Here is a 20,948-nt window from a genome sequence, read left to right as displayed (position 1 = left end):
GGCCAGCCTCAGTAACCTAGCTAAACTCCCAGCAACTTAGCGAGACCCTGTTTCAAAATAAAAATAAAAAAGGGTGGGGGTATAGCTCAGAGGTAGAATGTCTTGGAGTTCAACCCTCAGTATCAAAAGAAAAAAATGCATTCTTCCACACTGAATTTGTTAGAGTACAGATAATAACCTTGGTTTGAATTTCAAGTGTGAATCTGAGCAATTCTTGTGATCAGACTTCCTTCTTTCCTTCCTTCCTTCCTTCCTTCCTTCCTTCCTTCCTTCCTTCCTTCCTTGCTTTCTTTCTTTTTTCCTTTCATGCTGGGTATTGAACCTAGGAACATTCTATCTATGATGTACACCCTCACCCTTTTTACTTTATTTTTAAAAAGGGTCTGAAAACTGAGATCCTCCTAGATAGTGGGATTGTAGGTATGCACCACCACATCTAGCTTCATTTCTTCAATTCTAAAATGGGTATAATTGTAATATTTGACCTATGAGGTGTTTAGGTAGATTAAATGAGATAGTATGCAGCACTGTACTTGACATGTAGTAAGTATTCAATATATGAAAGAAGCTATATTACCTTCTGTCTCCTGTCTCTCCACTCTCCAATTCAGGTCCCATTCTAATCTGTCAAACTTTCTCACCATTATACAACATCATTTCTCAGAGGTATATGTCTTCTAAGAGAAAAACCTCATCATCATCTTGAAGCCAATTTTCCCCTTCCACTGCACTGATCTACTCTTTGCACTTGAGATATTTAGAACATGATTATATTTCATTACATGCTTTATGATAAACTTTATTATTTCATTGTGTTGCTTTAAAATGTTATTTTATCATTTTACAATGGTGTGCCACCAGGCCCGGCTTATCATTTTACAACGGTGTGCCACCAGGCCCGGCTTAGGCTAATGTTCTTAATCAGTGTACTACTCTAGTATGTGTCTCTTTTTAATAGTTCCTACATCTTTTTATCTCATACTATAGTATGGATGTCCTCCACAGTAACTGGGAAGTTACCTAATCAGGGTACTGTGAAAATTATATAAACATTTTAAATAATAGAAAATCATCTTTAAAATGAAATAATCAAGCAACTTGATTATGTCTGTGATACTTATCTCTCTTAAAAATGAAAAGAAATCATAGAACTTTTTCTTAAAGAATTGTTTCTGATTTCTTAAGCTTAATTCAAAATAACACATGCTTTCTGATTTTTTCAGTTGTTTCTGAAAATATGACAATTCAAGAAACAAGTACAACTCTTTCACAACAAATAGACTTGACAACCCCTTCCCAAATTACTGGAATAAATCCACAAAAGACTGTAAACTTCTCTACAGTGATGTCTAAAAGCATGGCTGTATTTGAGATAGATTATTCAACCATATCATATTCTGATACATCTCCAACTCTAAAAACAATGACTTCATCAAAAATTTTAAAGACATCTCTAGCTGAGACAGCTACATTTGTACTCAATGGTTCTTCTACTTCTGCAGTTATCTCTCTGCCTACCCAGAGTGCAGCCACACACACTACCACTGACTCCATGAACATAACCAAATCTCCATCTTCAGAAAGCACAAGGACAACAAAAATGACAGAAGCCATGGCTACTGAGACCTTCCATCCAACTATAGGTACTAATTTACTTTCTACATCTGGATTTACAAATAATTCCAAATTCCAAACTCCAGCAATTGAATCTCAGTCAACTGTTATGAATACAACATCTTTATTTTCAACTACTGAGACAACATCTTTGGTTACAACATTTTTGCCTAAACACAGACCCACAGATATTGCAGCATTTCCTAACTCCACATCTGGGCAAGAGTTTCTTATATCCACAGCTACCAGAACTGTACCTTGGTCCACAGTAGAAGAGACTTCAGTTATAAGTACGGACATTGGGACTGCATCAGCATTCCCACCCGAATCTCTGTTCATGTCCACAGATGCTCCAGTACAGTCTGTATCTCCTAAGAATGAGACAGCATCTGCATTTATAATGACTGATAGGGAAATAGCATTTACAGTTCATTCAATGATGCCTACTGAGACCACACCTACCTGGATAACAGTAGACAAAGAATCAACATTTACAAATTCCCAGGATGTATCTTTGCCCAGCATGGAGGATGCCATAACTACCTTTATGAAAAAAGAGACCTCTTCTATGGCATTTTCATCCTCTCTGATCACTGAAACTCAGAGTGTGCAGAGAATTACTGATGTCAAGAATACACATATGGCATTAAATCCTGGAATCACACTTGTACCTGTAGTGGCTGAAACTATGCTCTCCCCCATAGTCACGGGGCCTATATATAGTCAGAATATAACCACAACTGGTGAACACATGCTTACTTTTATTTCTACTAAATCAGCTTCTACATCCAAGGCATCTGAGTCAGGTTCCACATCTTTAACTGGAGAAACTGCCCATCGATTTTCCACCACTAGTACCACTTGGACTTCTAGACCAGGGCAAACTCTGCTGACTTCTCTGCAAACAACCAGCACACGTACTCTTGTGCCTAATGAAAATGTCACATTGGCATTACATGGGAAGAGTACTAGTGCAGACTACTCATCCACAAGTACTAATGTTTTCACCCCACCGGAAGCATCTGCTGAGAATAAGCCTACTATTAGCACGGAGACTGCTACGACCAGATATACAACAGCTGTATCCAAATTGACACCCATAAGGTTCTCTAACTTCTCCACTGTTTCTGGAACTACATCTTTAACCAAACTACCTGAGTTTAAATTCACCACCTTATTACCAAAAACCACCCCTATGTCCATGGTAGCTACAAATGAACTTTCTTCAACATCAACGGAGACTGTTGTTCTACCAGAAAATATAACATCTACCCTTGCTGGCATTAAACTGAAGTTTTCCACAGAAGAAATCACTCCCAAGTCCTCACAAATGGAAACAAATGGTACAAGCACATTTGGTGATATGATGGCCCCTGTACCAGAGTCTGCCACCACACAATTCTATGCTACTGTGACAAGAAAAGAAACAAATTCCCATCATCTTAAGAGAAAATCAACTGTAGCAGCAGTAGCTGATGTTTCTCAATTTTCAACAATGCTGGAATTGACAGATGAATCAGCACAAATGGTGACAGCTTCTGTCACTGTTTCTCCTTTTCCTGATACAGAAAAATTGACTAACCCAATAGATAATATAACTGCAAATACCGAGGTGGGAGAGAGTTGGCTTTCAATAAAACTGATGACAACCACACCTCAGAGTTCATATAATGGAACTTCAGAAATCCTTAATTCAACCTACAACTATACAGCAATTTGGACTTCAGAGATATCTGAAGGGAACTCAGCTCCATCTCCTACTTTTGGGAGAATGAAGACATTCCCTGAGCCCCTGAGTACTTCCACCACAATGTTAGGAGTGAATTTCACCACTACTCCTACAGACAGGACAGATGTGTCTTTGTCTGCTGGAATCTCCCCTCCCCTGACTGCTGCAACTCATTTCTCAACAACCCCTACACCTGTTACCCACGTGTCTTTACTGCCAGCCAATGTCACTGCTGTCACCTCTGCTGTCATCTCTATGGTAGGGTCTGACGAGACTAAGGTGACTATGTCTCAGCCTGTTACACTAGGCAGGAATTTCTCCACATCTCTTTTCTCAAATACACCCACTCTGTCATCAGCTACAATGACTACAGCCTTGGTGCCATCACTGATTCAAATGACCTCCACAACCAGGGATGCTATGCCTACCCACAGACACTCAAATTATACTTCAAAAGTCACAGTGATATCTACCATAATTACACCCACAGCAGTTCCAAATCCTACAGAAACTCTAGTCCCCTCTCTGAAACCTCTCACTCTTGTATCAACTAGAGATAAGACTAGCCTTCCCTTCACCTCAGCTAACACAGTAACTCCATCTAAACGCACTATCATCTGCTTCAAACCTTCCTCTGACAGCATTCCTGTCACATCCTCTACACATGGGATCTCAACACCATCGGCACCAGTAACAACTCCACCCATATCTCAAATGGAGGGAACTTCTACCCTTGTGTTTAGCTTTCCATATACTTTCAGCAATGGTGGAGACACTGTTAGCTCGGCTCTTGGCACCAGGGAGAACTCTGTTGTTGATGAGAACATGCCTTTGCACACCCCTGCCAACAAGCTACCTATCTCCACAAACACTGCCATTTCTCAGTCTTCCACTCATCTTGTCAACACCTCAGTCTTTACTCAGTTAGTGTCCAGTACCTCTACCTTATCTTCTGATAAAAAAGAGATGACCATCTCCTTGGGGGAAAGCCATAGAACCATAGAGGTGACAGAACTGTCCCAATCAGAGAATTTCTCTATTTCCTACTCCCCAAACACTTCATCTTTGGGAATGACAGATATGGGATTTTCTGAGATCATGGAAACTTCCAACCATCAAACATACTCACCTTCAGCAATTCCACCTTCAACTATACCTGATGGGATCTCAGCTTCATCTCCCACTTCTGAGGGTGCTCAGGCTATACCTACCACGACATTTAGTAATACAGTGGATATTTACAGTTCAGAAATGTCTACTAGTCTTGGGAAAACAGCTCTTCCTTCACAAGCTGTGACAATGACCACTTCTTTGTTTCCTGAAAGAGATAGCACAAGTGCCCTTTCAGTATATCCTCTCAGGACTGTAGGAATGGTCACAAGTCCCTTCTTTATGACTCGCCCTATCTCACAGCACCAGAATACTTCATTTGAAGATAATACAACTTCCAGGACAACCAGAATACCAAATCCTGTGCTCATCAGCACAGCTCTTTCACACTTGGCTTCACTTATGTCTCAACCTGAGATGACTTCAGTTGCTTCTTCTAGTTCTGAAAGCTCAGGGACTTTCTCTAAGTCCTTGTCTCCTTCCACAGCTGGACTGTCTGATGCCAATTTTACAGTGATTTCTATGGATATGATCACCACAACCCTTTTCACTCCAAATGTACCTACAATACTTCCTAGGGAAACCTCCGTAAGAACATCAATTCCTGATTACCAGATGTCCTCATTGCCAGTTAACATCACTCCTTTCATCTCCAAAAAAGTTGCAGATACTCCTGTGACACTAATTTCTATGTCTTCTGAAACCACACACCCAGAATGTTTGAAAAGCCCCTCTGCAGCCAATTCTGAGATATCCTCAGTGACAGTTAAAGAGTCCACTTCCTCCTCTGCTGCAGTTTCTTCTGACACTTCCACATCAATGGGTGCATTCTCTACTTTGTCTTCAACTACTCCTAGGACTACTATGACCATAGAAACATCTACATTAGATGTTGCACCCCAAACAAAGTCCGAGCCTGCTTCCAAAAGTCGAATGGTTTCATTTGCTCTCACTACTTCAGAAATGAAAGAAGTGTCCTCCATGATTACACCTATACCCACTTCCTCTTCAGAAGAGCTGGCTTCTCTTCCTATGAAAATCATTCCTGCCACTGTTATGTCTGGGCTAGTGTCTTCAGATGTAGGTACCACAGCCTCCTTTCTACTCAGTTCTAAAGACACAAAAGCTATTTCCTCCATGCCCAAGACTACGCTTTCATCCTTGCTATTGAGAACCCCACAGTTATCAGGAGATGAAACTACAACTCTGAGCATGTCACCTGGAATAACTAACAGCTTCCTACCTACTGGGAACAGTGCTAGAGTGTCAGATCTCCCCAATATTTTTTCCAGAACTCCTGTCCCTGCATATGTGCTTTCATCTATTCCTTCAGATCATCTTCAAACTTCCTTGAATATTCAGGTGGCCCCATCTTTGACTAATGTGAAGGGCAGTCTTGAACCCACCACCACTCACTTTTCATCTGACACAGGAAAGATAATTTCCTGGTCAGAAAACAGTTCCTTAACAGCCGCATTGACAAAAAGTGATACATTCTTGAATACTTCTGCTTTGTATCCTTTATGGACCACATCCAGTGCAACTACACCCTCTTTGATATCACTTCTGTATTCACCTCATGCTACTAAGGAGAATACTGAATTCTCTACCCCAAAAGTATCTCCTATTTCCCGAATGGTTGAATTTCCAGTTCTGGGAAAAAGAACCCCATCTAGTAACACCCAGTCTCTGATTACAACTTCCTGGAAAAGACTTGGAACTAAAGAGTCTCCATTTCCAATTTCCACCACCAGTCATGTGCCTACATCCAAAGTGATGCAGACTGAGACTCTACACTTTGTCCCTGGGTCTTTGTCAACATCCAAAGCTTCTCAGGCTGGACTGGTCTCTAGTGATGTCATAACAGTGTCATCAGCTTCCACATCAGGGATTCTTCCTACCTTTGGAATTTCTGAGAACCCTTTATTATCAACATCAGTGAGAACTATCACTACCACTTTGCCTGGCATTAAACACACAATAGAGGAAAGAACCACATCTGCAACTCATGAAGCCACACACCTATCAAATCCTTCTATAATCTCCAAAGCTACTATTTCACCCATGCTGACTTGGATCTTATCTAGTCTCCCTTCAAGTTCCACCCCGGCCACTGCATTGAATGTTCCTCATGCTATGACTTCCTTTACAACAGAGGTGTCAAAAGCCATAGATTCAACATCTGACATGATATCAATGAACCCAGTCACTAAGTTTACAACACTGCCCTTTACTACCAGAACTACCACACCCACCCAAACTACTCCTACCCCTATGCCAAGAAGCGTCATTACTGGCTCTCCAACTTCTAGCCCTGTGTCTGCAAAAATCACAGATGACAGTGTATACATTCCCAAATCTTCTGAGGCATCCTCCAGAGCCACTCTGACTGCCAACTCCAGGACTGCAACTCAACCTCCATATTTTAATGGGATGAGTATGTCACCTTCTACCACTTTTACTCTAGCTATTGGTTCCACATCTTTGCCTAACCCTACTAAAACATCTGCATGGAACAGAATCCCAGCTGCATCCACATGGTCTACTTTAGTTACGCCTAAGCCCACACAGGATTCCCTTGTAAATATAGTCACTACTACATCTGCTGCTACAGGAACTTCATTTCCACTCATATCTACTGGAATGAAGACTCCTTCTACAGCAAGTGTGTCTTCGCTAATCTCTGCTTCCTTTGAGAAAATTTGGTGGGACTCCACATCTCTTCTATCTACAGAAACACTGACTTCACCAATTGGAGATGAGTCCACAGGTACTATTTCTTTATCTGTATTTCCCTAACAGAATGTGTAAATGATGGGCTATGTGTTGTCTAAGGTGGTCAGTTCTCTGAGAACAGAAAAGAATGAAGAAGGGTACAGGTATTTATCATCTGCAGAGATACAGTGGGTACAATAACAACTTGTCAGAACAGGGGATTTTCTAGCCATGTTTCTTATCCTTATTGAAATATAATTCAAATGTATCTTTTCACTAAGTATGATATATATGTATGTATATACATACATATTTATTTATATATGGTACTGGGGGATGATCCCAGGGGCATTCTACTTCTGAGCTATACTCCAGCCCTTTTATTGAAGCAGGGTCTCATCAAGTTGCTGAGGCTGGCCTTGAAGCTGCATTCCTCCTGTCTTAGCCACCCAAGTATTGGGATTACAGGCATGTTCCACCATACCTGGTGATATTTCTTTTTCTAATGCTTATATTTTTATTGGTGCATTGTAGTCATACAGCATAGTGAAATTCAAAGTGATACATTCACATATGCACATCTTTTGGTGAGTTTCCCTCCACTCCCACCCTCTTCTCCCCTCTTCCCTTCACTCTACATGCTAATATAACTGATAGTGATATATTTATATAAGAACATAACATTATTTAGTCTGTTCCCTTCTTCACGTCTCATTTACCCCCTTATATTCCCTTCCCCTAACCCTTCCCTTTATTTTACTAGTCTCTCTCTTCATTTTCATGAATTGTCTTTTCCTATAGTTCATAGGGTTTTCCCTATAGTGAGCATTTATTCAACTTTTACCATTACAAAATAAAAATTTGATAGAATCCATTTAAGTAAGGAGGGCATAAGGAGAGAAAATCCTGAAGCAGAAAGCAAGGCATAGGGAGGAAAAATTTTTCTCCCAATGCAAATGATTTTGTGAGATAATGTTCAGCTTGACCATAGACTAGACTGGATGTCTATTTGCTAATGAAAGCAGAGAAATTGGGAGATTTGTTGCAAGTCTATCAACTATGTAGAACTCAGGGAGATGTCTAAATAGGCAAAGCAAAATAGGATGGTAATATTCTGTTTTGTTTTTGGATATGGAGCCAAATTTTTAGTTCCTGACCTTGGAGTTTAAAAAGCCAAATTTTAGGGATGAGAAATCATTTTTTGTTTGTTTTAAAATAGAGACCAGTTTTGATCAAATTTATGAAAGTCAAATAATTTTTAAATGAATATAATTAACCTCCTTAATTTTAATTACAGTTTCTTTCTACAATATTGAAATGAGCTTCTCTGTCTTTGATGAAGAGCCAAGGGCCTCTATTACTGGCATTATAAATGAATTTGTGAAAAATTGGGTAAGATACTCTTTTGAATATTTATGGTATGTGCAAATTTATGTGACAGAGTAGATAAAAACTAGACTTTACTTTTTCTATTGATAATCCATTTCACAGATAATTTATTTTGATTTTTCATTGCTAATCTATCTGCTCTGTAAGAAACACTGTGAGAATCTGTGCAATCTCTCTTTCCTAGTGCCAATGATGAAACATTTTATGTAAAGTAATTATTGTCATTTGTTTAGATCTGGGCATTTTTGCCCACTGACACAAATTCAGATTCTTTGCCAAAATTTCCTATTTGGGGAAAATAGGATAACAGTGATAACAAAGTCTATGCCATTGTATTTAAGCATCTTTGTTTTCAGCATTGTCACTTTTCTTTTTCTCACTATCAAAAGGAATGTTTTATTTGCCATTACATTTCCTGATAACAATACTAATGCATACTCTTTGTAAAAAATTCAGACATTGACATCTAAAACAGAAAGTAAATGTCCTCTTCTGTTGCTCCTTGCATTAAATTCTCCTAATAATCTAAGCTATATTATTTTAGATACTTTCTATACATATAACATTCTATACATATAACATTGATACATGTGTATTATTTTGCATAAATAATTGGAATCATACTAAGTATGCTACTCTTGAAATTGCTTTCTCCCTCCACTTAACCTTGTATCTTTTAAAATTTATTTATATGCTTCTGGGAAATCAACCCAAGGCCTGTTATATACTAGGCAAATGCTCTACCACTAAGCTGCATTCTCAACCTTTAATGATGCATTTTTTTAGGTTATTCATGGTGGTAAATATAGGTTTAGCTCATGCACTTTAACAGATACATAAAATTTTACTACATGGTTATAGGGTGTGCGTGTGTCTGTGTGTGCGTGTGTGTTTGTGTGTTGTTGTTGTTGTTGTTGTTGTTGTTGTTGTTGTTGTTGCTTTAGTTTTGGTCCTGGGGATTGAACCCAGGGACATTCTACCTCTGAACTATACCGGCAGCACTTTTAATTTTGAAACAGGGTCTTGCTAAATTGTTGAGAATAGCTTTGAAACTACCTTCCTCCTGTCTTAGCCTACCAAGAATTGGGATTATAGGCATGTACCACTGTGCCTGGCATAATGTAGTTATTTTTTTCTTCAAATACAGACTTCCATTGGTACAGATTCAGGTTGTTTTCATAGTCTCTATTTTTTAACAATTCTTTTGCGATAAATTATGGGGCAATTAGGTATTTCTATTTTTTTTTTTTTTTGGTGGTACTGGTGTTCCTGGAAACCCTTCTACCTCTGGGCTACACTCCCAGACCTATTTTATATTTTTATTTGGAATCAGGGTCTCTTAAGCCAACGAGGCTGGCTTGGAACCTGCGGGATCCTACTGTCTCCACCTACCAAGCACAGGGATTACAAGTGTGCACCACCACGCCCAGCACAATTGGATATTTCTATAATTAAATCCCTAGAACTTGAATTGCGAGGGATTAAGAGTCATAAATATTTTACATTTTAAGAGTTATCATTACATGGCCTCTCATATAGAGGATTCTGACATGCATCTTATTTTCAAGTGTGTAAGACATGATTATAAGTGCTTGAAAATGGGCAAATGAAGCTGGGTGTGGTGATGCACACTTGTGATCCCAACATTTTGGAGGCTGAGACAGGAGGATCATGGTTCAAGGACAGCCTCAGCTACTACTTAGTGAGGCCCTTTACAACTCAGTGAAACCCTGTGTCAAAATAAAAAGAATAAAAAATATGTCTTGGGGTGTAGCTCAGAGGTAGAATGTCCCTGGGTTCCATCCCCAGTACTGCAAAGAAAGGAAGGAAGGAAGGAAGGAAGGAAGGAAGGAAGGAAGGAAGAAAAGAAAAAGGAAATGGGCAAATGCATCAGTCTACTCAGCCTGCCTTGTGAAAATATCACAGATTGGGTTATGGGATTATCATAGTTATGGAGGCTAGAAATTCTAGAAGAGGCTAGTATTCTACCTCTGAGTTACATCCCAGCCCTTTTTATTTTATTTTATTTTGAAATAGGATCTTGCTAAATTTCTGAGGGTCTTACCAAGTTGCTGAGGCTGAGTTTGAATCTGTGGTCCTTCTGTTTCATCCTCACAAGTACTGGGATCACAGGCATGCAGCATAATGCTTGGCTTCTCTCTTCTTGTAAATATATCCGTTATACTGGGTCAGGGCCCCATCCTTTTGGCCTTATTTAACTTTAATTACCTCTTGAATGTTTCTATCTCATAATCTAATCAAGTTGAGGGGGTAGGGTTTCAATATTTGGATTTTGGAGGAGAACGGTTCATCCTGTAGCAGTGGGTAACATGTAAATTGGAAAACTGTGTGCAGGAGATGGAAATGTTGAACCAGGTTAATGATTCCATTGTCCCAGGTGATTTTTCTGGGTTAAAATAGAAGAGTGAGAAATGTGAACACTGCTTTTTTTTCTTTTACAGTTGATTTCTATATTTAAGGACAGTGAATTCTCTCTTGCTAATATGGCTATCCAGATTAAAAGCAGGTATGTGAATGACATTTTTGTGGATTGAAAAGCAATGTGAGAGCATCTTGAGTCTGCTCCTAACCAGCAAGGTTTTCTTTTTTATACGTGGAATTTAGGGGCTGCTATATTTTTAGTCATGTCTTCCTTTCTGAATATAAATTTTCTTTGTAATGAAGAGGAAATCTGTCTTATTACTGTAGGGCATAAAGCCAACAAGAGAACAAAACAGAAAATATAAGAAGAGGAAGCAGTGAGATTAAACTGAATTACCTATACCGATCCTATAATTTCTAAAATTCCATGGTTTTGTAACTGAATTTATTCATTACAGACATAAAAAGCTTTAGACAGTCAAGGCATGAGGACCTTTATAAGACCTTTTATTTTTAGGTGACGCATTTTGGGGAACTGGATTTTTTTTTTTTTTTGCGGGTCTGGGGATGGAACCCAGGGGCAATTGACCTCCGAGCTACACCCCCTACCCTATTTTTTATTTTTTATTTTGAAACCGGGTCTCACTGAGTTGCAGAGGGCCTCACTAAGTAGCTGAGGCTGTCCGCAAACAAAGATCCTCCGGTCTCAGCCTCCTGAATGCTGGGATTACAAGCGTGTGCCACCACACCTGGTGGGAATTGGAAATTTAAAGAAAATATAGAATGTTTAAAGTGGGGAATGTTGACTAATCTAAGACTTGCTTGAGGCACAGTCTTCAAGAGGTAATTGCAGTGAAATGGGCAGAAACTGATAGAATTAAGGAAATTATGGCAAAGGCAATTGGTCACCTGATAAGTACTTCCTTTGCTCTTCTGCTACACATACCCTAGTTCTGTTAAAGGGACACACCCCAAAAAGGTGTGGCTGTCAAACTATGGTCTGCTGATTTTTTTTGTGTGTGAGTGTATGTGTGGTATTGGGGATTGAACCTAGGGGCATTCTGTCTTTGAGCTATACCCCCTTTTTATTTTATTTTAATTTTTTAATTAATTAATTAATTTTTAAACAATTTTTATTGAACATAAATAGTATACATTTAAACTATATTTGGTGCCCTCTCCCCCCGCCCCCGTTTTCCCTTCCCCCCTTCCAACAATGGTTGGCCAGGTTAACCATGTCATATTCATAATTTTACACATGTTCAGATGTAGACCCTCATTAATCAAGATCAGCCTTCCTCCTCTCCTATCTTTCCATTCAAACTTTGCTGATATTTCCCCTCCATTATCTGGAGTTGCACTGGTATCCTTTGTGTTTCCTAGTTTGGGCATATTAGAGGAAACATATGTACCTTCTCCTTCTGTGCTTGGCTGATCTCACTTAACATAATGTTCTCCAGGGCTTTCTATCTTCTTGCAAATGATATAATTTTGTTCTTCTTTATGGCTGAATAGAATTACAACGTGTGTATTTCCCAAAGTTTTGCTATCCATTTATCTGTTGATGGAGATCTGGGTTGGTTCCATATTATCTGTTGATGGAGATCTGGGTTGGTATGTGTGGTATTGGGGATTGAACCTAGGGGCATTCTGTCTTTGAGCTACACCCCCTTATTTTATTTTATTTTAATTTTTAATTTATTTTTTGTTTTTTTTTTAATTTTATGAATTTATATTCATACATCATATTGGGGTAAAAGACTTATGTGTACATACATGTACACATCACTGATTTAACCCGTATCCAATTCCCACCCCATTCCCTCCCCATCCCTCCTTCCCTTGAAACAGAATTTCACTATGTTGCTGAGATCCTCACTGCTTGATGAGGCTGTCCTTGAACCTGTTATCCTACTGTCTCAGCCTCCAAAGTATTGGGATTACAGGTGTATGCTACTACCCCCAGATGATCTGCTGATTTTTAAGAGATGAAATGTCCTATTCTGTTTTCTGTTGCTATAACAGAATAATTCACACTGGGAAATTTATTTTTAAAAAAGGAGTTTATTTTGACTCATGGTTTTGGGAGATGGGAAGTCCAAGATTGGACAGCTGTATTTGGTGAAGATCTAATAAACTTTAAAATCAACTCATGTTGGAGAAGGGAAGGACTAACAGATGTGTGCAAAGGAGGTAACACATTAGGGGAGGCATTGTTTTATAACAATCTACACTCAGAGTAACTAATCCAGTCCCATGAGAATGAGAACTCACAAGAGAAAGGCAATACTTCATTTATTTGACCTTTGCCCCTATGACCCAAACACCTCTCCCTAGGCTCCACCTCCCAACAGTGCCACATAAGGGACAAGCCTCAACCTGATTTTTAGTAGAAATGAATTATATTCAAACCAGAGCTCTAAAAATGACTGGCTATCTTCTATAAACTTGGACTTTGGATTTTCTTACATGTTCAAATATAAATAGGTTTCAAAAGGTTCATATCAATAAAAGTAGTAAATCCATCATAACTTACTGACTTAGGCAGTTTGGGCTACTAAAACAAAAATACTATGTACTGAGTGTCTTAAACCTTAGAAATTTATTTCTCACAGTTCTGGAAGCTGGAGAGTCAGTGAAGGCCTTCTTATTTTGTCTTCGTAAACAGAGAGGAGGCTCTAATATCTTTACTTATCAATCCCATTCATGAGAGTTCTACCATCATGACCTACTTACCACATCTTTTTGTGTGTGTGGTACTGGGGTTCCTGGAAACTCTTCTACCTCTGGGCTACACTCCCAGATACCTACTTTTTATATATTTTTTGGAAACAGGGTCTCTTAAGCTAGCGAGGTTGGCTTCAAACCTGCACGATCCTCCTGTCTCCGCCTCCCAAGCGCAGGGATTACAAGTGTGCGCCACCATGCCTGGCCTAGGCCATATCTTTAACATGTCCTAAGGGATTAGACTTCAACATATAAATTTTGGATGGACATATTCAGTCCTAAAAATTATAAATAGAAAATTAGAGATATTTGGAGTGTACAATATTATTTTTAAAAATGTCTGCTGTTGTTCCTTATGGCAAAAGCAATATGTGGCCATTGTAAAATCTTAGAGCTTTACGGAAATATATGACATGGACAGTATTACTCTCTCAGAACTACCTTTCCCCACTCTTAAAAATTCCTGTGATGGTTGGTAGTGCACCTGCCTAGCATGCATGATACCCTGAGTTCCACTCCCAGCACTACAAAATATATGGAAAGAAAGAAAGAATTCATTCCTGTGATTAGATTATCTTACATATTCTTCTAGATTTTTTCCATGCATCACCAAGAGAACAGGATACCACTCTATATAACATTTAACACCTTTCTTTTCTTACTTTATAGTACATTATGTACATCTTTTTTTTTTGGTGGTACTGGGGATGGAACCCTCTTGCCTCCAGGCTACACTCCCAGACCTATTTTATATTTTTATTTGGAAACAGGGTCTCTTAAGCCAGCATGGCTGGCTTCGAAACTGTGCAATCCTCCTGTTTCTGCCTCCCAAGCGCGGGGATTACCAGCATGCGCCACCATGCCTGGCCATCATGTACATCTTTTTAGGCCAATACATAAAAAATCTATCTTACGTGAACATAACATATTTATTTAATTATCTAATGATGAACTTTTGAATAATATCTACTCTTGCATATGTATTTTTATGCACCTTTGCTGGTACCATTATGATACAGATTCCTGGGAGCAAGCCTGTCAAGTCAAAAAATTGCCACTATTTTGGTATTCATTTTATGACTAAGCTCATTTCAGATGTCCTTTTGGTTCCTTGCACTATATGTATTCCAATCCTGAGGAGATTCTACTCTTCTGTTTCAGAGTTTTCTTTCTCCTGATCTTATGTCCTATATATTTGTCATTATGTTTCAATTTTTCTGTAATTTTGTGATGCTTTTGATACAGGAAAACTTCTAAGGAAGAAATGGCCATGTACCAAGCTATTGTAAGTACTTTTTTGCAAAATAAATATAATTGTATCCCATCCTATACCTGATTAGTTGTAAATAAGTTGATTTTTTACCCAAAGTTATAATGTCAGGCAAGATCCATTGGTGAAAATTTAGGGTCAAATTACATGAACTTCTTTGAGATTGGCACAATAATCCATCAAGAAAACCATTCCCTGCTTTTCTGAGCTATCCATGTGCATTTTTGAGGCACTTTTGTGGGCTATGAGAGTATAGAATGATTTGGGGAGTTTAAATGGCAAGTGAAATTTCTTGATTTTAGACATTTCACAAAAAGCCCAGTTTTTTCCAAGAGTGAAACAATTGTTTGTGAGATTGGCATTCGCATCACAAATCTAAATACACCCTCTGTATATATTTGAAGTCAGAGTGTGACAAAACTATCTCTTATCTTCCTTGCCCCTAGACTTAGTACTTATTCCAGTGCCTCAAAGCTTTACAATGTGCATTCTAAAATGATTAGAAAGCACACAGCTTTCAAGGTACTTAAATATGAGATAAATATTCTGACTATTCAAAATACAATAAAGTGTTTTCCAAATCATCTGCCATCATTTAAAATATCTTCTGTAAATAGCTGTTAAAATTTAAAATTTAACACATTATAGATAACATGATATAACTAAATTTTTTCTCAAGTTACAGGTTTAAGTTTTTGGTGATGACCCAGGCAAACTGTCTCTGTTGGAATCCCTGCTTCTCCACTTTCTGACCATGAGACCTGGGGCCACTAATTCAACTTCTCCAAGCCTCAGTTTCCTTAGCTCAAAAATTTGGACTGTTAGAAGGATAGAATATTTTATGTTCAGTGATTAAGAAAGTGCTTGACATGCATTAAATGTTTCATGTTTACTATTTTGACCACCATGATAATATCCGGACCCAGAAGGCTTGTCAGTTATAGGATCCTGGGAAGTACATTATGTTTCCTGAGACTCAGCTTTCTCACATGTAGAAATGGGGTAACAGTTCCTGCATTGCCCACCCTATAGTCTTGGTGAGAGTACTAAATGCATTGATGTTTTCCAGGGTGGTTTGCAGATAGAATGAGTTGCATAAATGTAAAGCATAATTATGGTTGTTGTTAACAATAAGCTTTGTTCTCAATTTTGACATTTGTTTAAGGATTTAAGTGACTATGTACTTTTCTTTTGCATCAGTTGGAACAGAGAGAAGGGCAAGGAATGGCTATAATTTCCCATGTACCATACAGGTAGGAGCTGAGCTTATTCATAGCTGGTACATTTAGTTCTGATTTTCCTTCCATTTAATTCTCTATGTGCAGCCTGTTGGTCAGAGTTGTCAGAAGGAGATCAAAGTACCCAGTGGTTATTTTACAGATGCCATAATTGGGCTCCTGCCTTCATGAAATATGTTGTTTCAGTTGGTCACGGCACAGCCTAGCAGCCTGTCTGCTGCCTCTTTGTAGTGAAGAGAAAATGGGGTGCAAAATGGTTATAATTTGAGGATGGGGGAATAAAATGTTTGGTGAGGTCAATAATGTCCATGAAATACTGAGCAGGGAAATTGAAAACAGCGACAGTAACATGGAAAGTATCCCTGAGCCTTTTTAGACAGACTCGTGGTCCAGCTCCTCCTGGAACACTAGCTATTGTTGATCTGCTTGATGCATATCCTGAAAGGCAAGGAACCAAAGGAGGCTCATGAAGAGATCATTGGAACTGTTCAAGGTGCTGGAGGAGAGGGTCTGCTGCAAGCATTAATAGAGGTTTTAAAAAGAGGAATCCTCTTCAGACTAAAAACCTAAAAGCTGAGAAGAGATAGTCTCTAAAGGAAATGGGTAAGATGAGCAGTGACTTCATCTCAAATGAATCAAGGGATGGGGAGGCATTGGACATACAGAGAAGTTTTGAATAAGAACACTTGACTATCAATAGATGGTAGGAAACTTAGCAAATGTGATCTTAAACAAACAAACAAACCTATGTACAAGTAGAAATTAAAAAAAAAAAAACTGAGTGTGTTGGAACATGCCTATAATACCAGTACCTGGGACTGAGACAAACTTGCCCATCTGAGGGCAGCCTGTGCAAGTAGTGAGATTCCCATCAACTTAGGATGATCCTGTTTCAAAATAAAAATTAAAATGTGGCTGAAGATGTAGCTCTGATATAGATCGCCCCTGGGTTCAATCACCAGTCTACTCACCACACACAAAATGTAGGTAAGTTTGTGAATCTGAATTATTCTCTCTAAATGAATATTTGGAGAATGGAGAATGTTTAAGGATCTCAATATAGCCAGGTGCGGTGGCACATGCTTGTAATTCCAGTACTTGTGAGGCTGAGACAGGAGGATCAGGGTCCGTGACCAGCCTCACCTACCTAAATACTTAGTGAGGCCCTCTGCAGCTTAGTGAGACCCTGTTTCAAAATAAAGCTGGGGATATAGCTCAGAGGTAATACGCCCCTGCGTTCAATATTCAGCACTGCAAAACTAAAAAAAAAAAAAAAAAAAAAAAATGAAAACGGATCTCAATATGGAGGCTGAGGTCAGAGATAGTCCTATTCTTTCACAGTATCTTTTAGCGGACAGATATACTGGGTGGTCTCTGTGACTGAGGGAAAACTCATTTCCCTGAAGTTTAGTTACCTCTTCTGTAGAATGAGGATAATAATAATGTCACTTCAGAAGGTTGTTGTGAAGATAATATGAGTCAAAGCATGTGGAGCAAGAGCTCCATGAATGTTACCTATCATTATAATTATTATTCTATTATAGCAAGAAGCCTCCGTAGCACACATCTTTAGAGACTAGTTGGGCATGTGCCTATTTGTCTTAGTGCAGTAATGATGAATAAATTGGAGATCAGTAGGATAAAAGGGTTTCTCTGAAATAATAAATCATGAGTACTTCATCTTCTCTATTAATATTATAAACTCCTAGAGAAATCTCACGGTTGGTCAGTTTCATCATAATACAAATATTGCTGATGATTCTTTGAAAAAATAGATATTGAGTTGTCCATTTTGCGGTATGAGAAATTTATCTGAAAATTTCAGCATGCTGTCTCCAATCATTTCTTCAGATTTACCACTTAATACCAGCAAAATATTTGACATTTATGGATTACCAATGAAGGCAACTATCTGTACACAATTTCAGCACTACAGGCCAAGTTGTACTTTGATGACGTAACTGCAACATTTTATTTTTTGCCCTTGTTTTTTCAGCTATGATTGTCAGGTCATCTTAAAGGCCACCTCTTCTTTAGCATCTGAGGAATTGATCAGCAGGATCAGAAGTAAAATAATTGGCAACTTCACGCATGGAAACTTCACACAAGATCAGTTGACGTTATTTGTAAAGTCTGAACATGTTGTAGTGAAAAAGCTAGGTAGTTATTCTGGTGGGGGTATTTCAGTATGAGTCTATTCCCCTTATTATAAAATTCACAATGCATTCATAGTAAAGGATCAAAAGTTCAAAGGGAAGAGAATTTACCTACTCGATTCTTTTCACATCCTCTGATGACCTGGAACACCTTTAAGAGTTTAGAAAAGAACTGAGTGAGCCAGGTGTGGTGGCACACACCTCTAATCCCACTGATTGGGAGGCTGAGATAGGAGGATTACAGGTTCAAGGCCAGCCTGAGCAATTTAGAAAGGTTTTCAGAAACAGTATTAGTGAGACCCTGCTTCAAAAAATAATAAAACAAGCTGGGCATGGTGGTGCAAACCTGTAATCTCAGTGCTTAGGAGGCTGGGATGAGAGAATTTCAGGTTTGTAGCCATCCTTGGCAATGTAGCAAGGCCCTCTGCAACTTAGTGAAATCCTTTTTCAAAACAACAACAACAAAAAAAAATTAGGGCTGGGGGTTTAGCTCAGAGTTAGAAGTCCCTTGGGTACATTCCCATGCCACAAACATAAGAAAAAATAATAGGGTTGGGGGTGTAACTTGGAGGTAGAATGTCCCTGGGTGCAATCCCTAGTAAAGCCCCTCACACCAAAGAATAGAGTGCCTGAGAATTTACAGGAGACCATTGGCCAGTCCATACACAGAGTAGGAGAATTATCTCTGTGGCATAAAGGCCTTAGACCTGGAGAGCTTCCTTATTACCCACTATAGATGTTCAATAGATACTTGCTCTTTTATTGATTGATTCAGCTATCCTAATTCATTTTGAGAAGTGATCTGGGAACTGGCCCAGATTTCTCTCATGGGCCTTTTCTGTTTAGAAAGTCTTTAGTGAAAAGGAAAAGACTACCAGGCCACTTTGTCTCCTCATGGCTGTCAGCTTTGTTCCTTCTCCCAACATGCTGCTGGAAACACTTGAGTTAACCCAGATGACACATGTAGGCAATAGAATACCTAATACTTGGCACAAGCTAATAAAGCAGCCGAGGGCATCCTGTCAGTCAGTGTACAAGTGTGATTGTGGAGTGAAAGGCAGAGAAGTGCAGAAACCACAGGCAGAATCCACCATGCAAATGACTCCAGATATGTATCCTAAAAGAAAAAGGAAGGCACCTTTCAGCCTCACTTTCAGAGGAGACAGGGATAGGTGCTTTGGAATAAGAACAACTTACACGTGGGGACTTTTTTTTTTTGGTTCTGGGGATAGAGCCCAGGAGCATTCTACCTTTGGGCTACACCTCCATTCCAACCTTTTAAAAAAATAAGTACTGAGGATTGAACCCAGGGGAATTCTACCTTCGAGCTTTACTTTTATTTTTCATTTGAATTAGGATCTCACTAGGTTGTTGAGAGCCTTGCTAACTTGCTGAGGTTGTCCTTGAACCAGAAATCTTCTTGTGTCAGCCTCCCAAGGACTAGTAATATACACCTCACTCAGCCCAGCTCTTTTTATTTTTTATTTTGAAAAAGGGCCTTGCTAAGTTGCTTAGGGTCTCTCTAAGTTGCTGATGACTTAATAAGACCCTGTTTCAAACTAAAAAATAAAAAGATTTGGGGGTGTATGTAGCTGAATGGCAGAATGTCTCTAGGCTCAATCCTCAGTACATCCCCCTCCAAAAATCAGGACTGGTAGATAGAGTTTCCTCTTTTATTTTCTGTTTTTTTTTATGTGGAGGGTGATAATGATGGGTCTTAACAAATGTTCATGATACCTTTATGTGCTTTTTGCCCTTGAAACTGTACATACATTTTTTTTTTAGATCCGGGAATGTGCGATACCCAAGAAACACCTTCGAAATACAAAGGGAAATATAAATGGTTAGCAACCTACCCCACAGAGACAGCCCAAACTAGATGCATAAAAAATGCGGGTGGAAATGCCACTAGAATCTGGTATGTACTGGAGAAGTTCTAAATGCTGGTTTATATACACAAAGACCTGCTTAGTTGGGGGTGTATTTCTATGTTATCTATCTGGGCATGCTCCCTCCATCTCCGCTTCTACTTCCAGGCTGTCTTTTTTTCATCTTTGGATTCAAACATACATATGCAATATAATAAGAAAAACCTTCCAGAAGACAAAAACGAAAAGTCAGTAACAATCCCATCACCTGAACACAGCTGTTTTTCTTTTGAATCTGGTCTTTTTCTGTATGTCCAAAGTTTTCTGTAATGGTAATCACTATTCAGTTTTTATATCCATAATGTAATTTGCCCTTTCACTCAATGGTTTATCAAACATTTTCCATGTTTTACATTCATGTTCTTAATGACCATTTTAAAAATCAGCCTGAGATGCTATCTCACTGATGGGCTATAATAATTTGCTAAATCACTCTTCTATTGTTGACTTTATCATTTCCCTTTTTAAAATCATCAGCTCTTTTCTTACACTGGGCCGTTAATGGTTTATGCCATTAACTTAAGTGGGCAAGACCAGAGGGGCTGCAGGTTTTGACAGAAGCTTAAAAGCATTCTTTTAGAAAGCCACATCTCAGACTGTGTCCTACCTTTCCCTGCCAGCATCTAATTAATCCTGAAGGCCATCAGCTTGACAGACACAGTAGGAGGGCACATAGAGCCTCTCCTTTCC

General features: G+C 38.9%; 1 protein-coding gene across 1 annotated transcript in view; it reads left to right on the top strand.

Moving 5' to 3' along the window:
• The window catches only part of ADGRG4 (adhesion G protein-coupled receptor G4), a gene marked incomplete at both ends in the record, with an annotated part of 225,914 nt that overhangs the window by 63,053 nt on the left and 141,913 nt on the right, over window positions 1-20,948 (top strand). The window contains 7 exons of the mRNA XM_080718933.1: window positions 1,224-7,223; window positions 8,466-8,560; window positions 11,020-11,084; window positions 14,912-14,951; window positions 16,137-16,189; window positions 18,171-18,334; window positions 20,116-20,248. Coding sequence (XP_080575059.1) covers window positions 1,224-7,223; window positions 8,466-8,560; window positions 11,020-11,084; window positions 14,912-14,951; window positions 16,137-16,189; window positions 18,171-18,334; window positions 20,116-20,248 — 6,550 coding nt within the window. The remainder of the gene's footprint in view (window positions 1-1,223; window positions 7,224-8,465; window positions 8,561-11,019; window positions 11,085-14,911; window positions 14,952-16,136; window positions 16,190-18,170; window positions 18,335-20,115; window positions 20,249-20,948) is intronic.

This window comes from Muscardinus avellanarius (assembly GCF_963383645.1).
Source record: "Muscardinus avellanarius genome assembly, chromosome: X".
Classification (NCBI taxonomy): domain Eukaryota; kingdom Metazoa; phylum Chordata; class Mammalia; order Rodentia; family Gliridae; genus Muscardinus; species Muscardinus avellanarius.
Note: the sequence above shows the minus strand (reverse complement) of the source record. Positions and strands in the feature narration are given on the sequence as shown.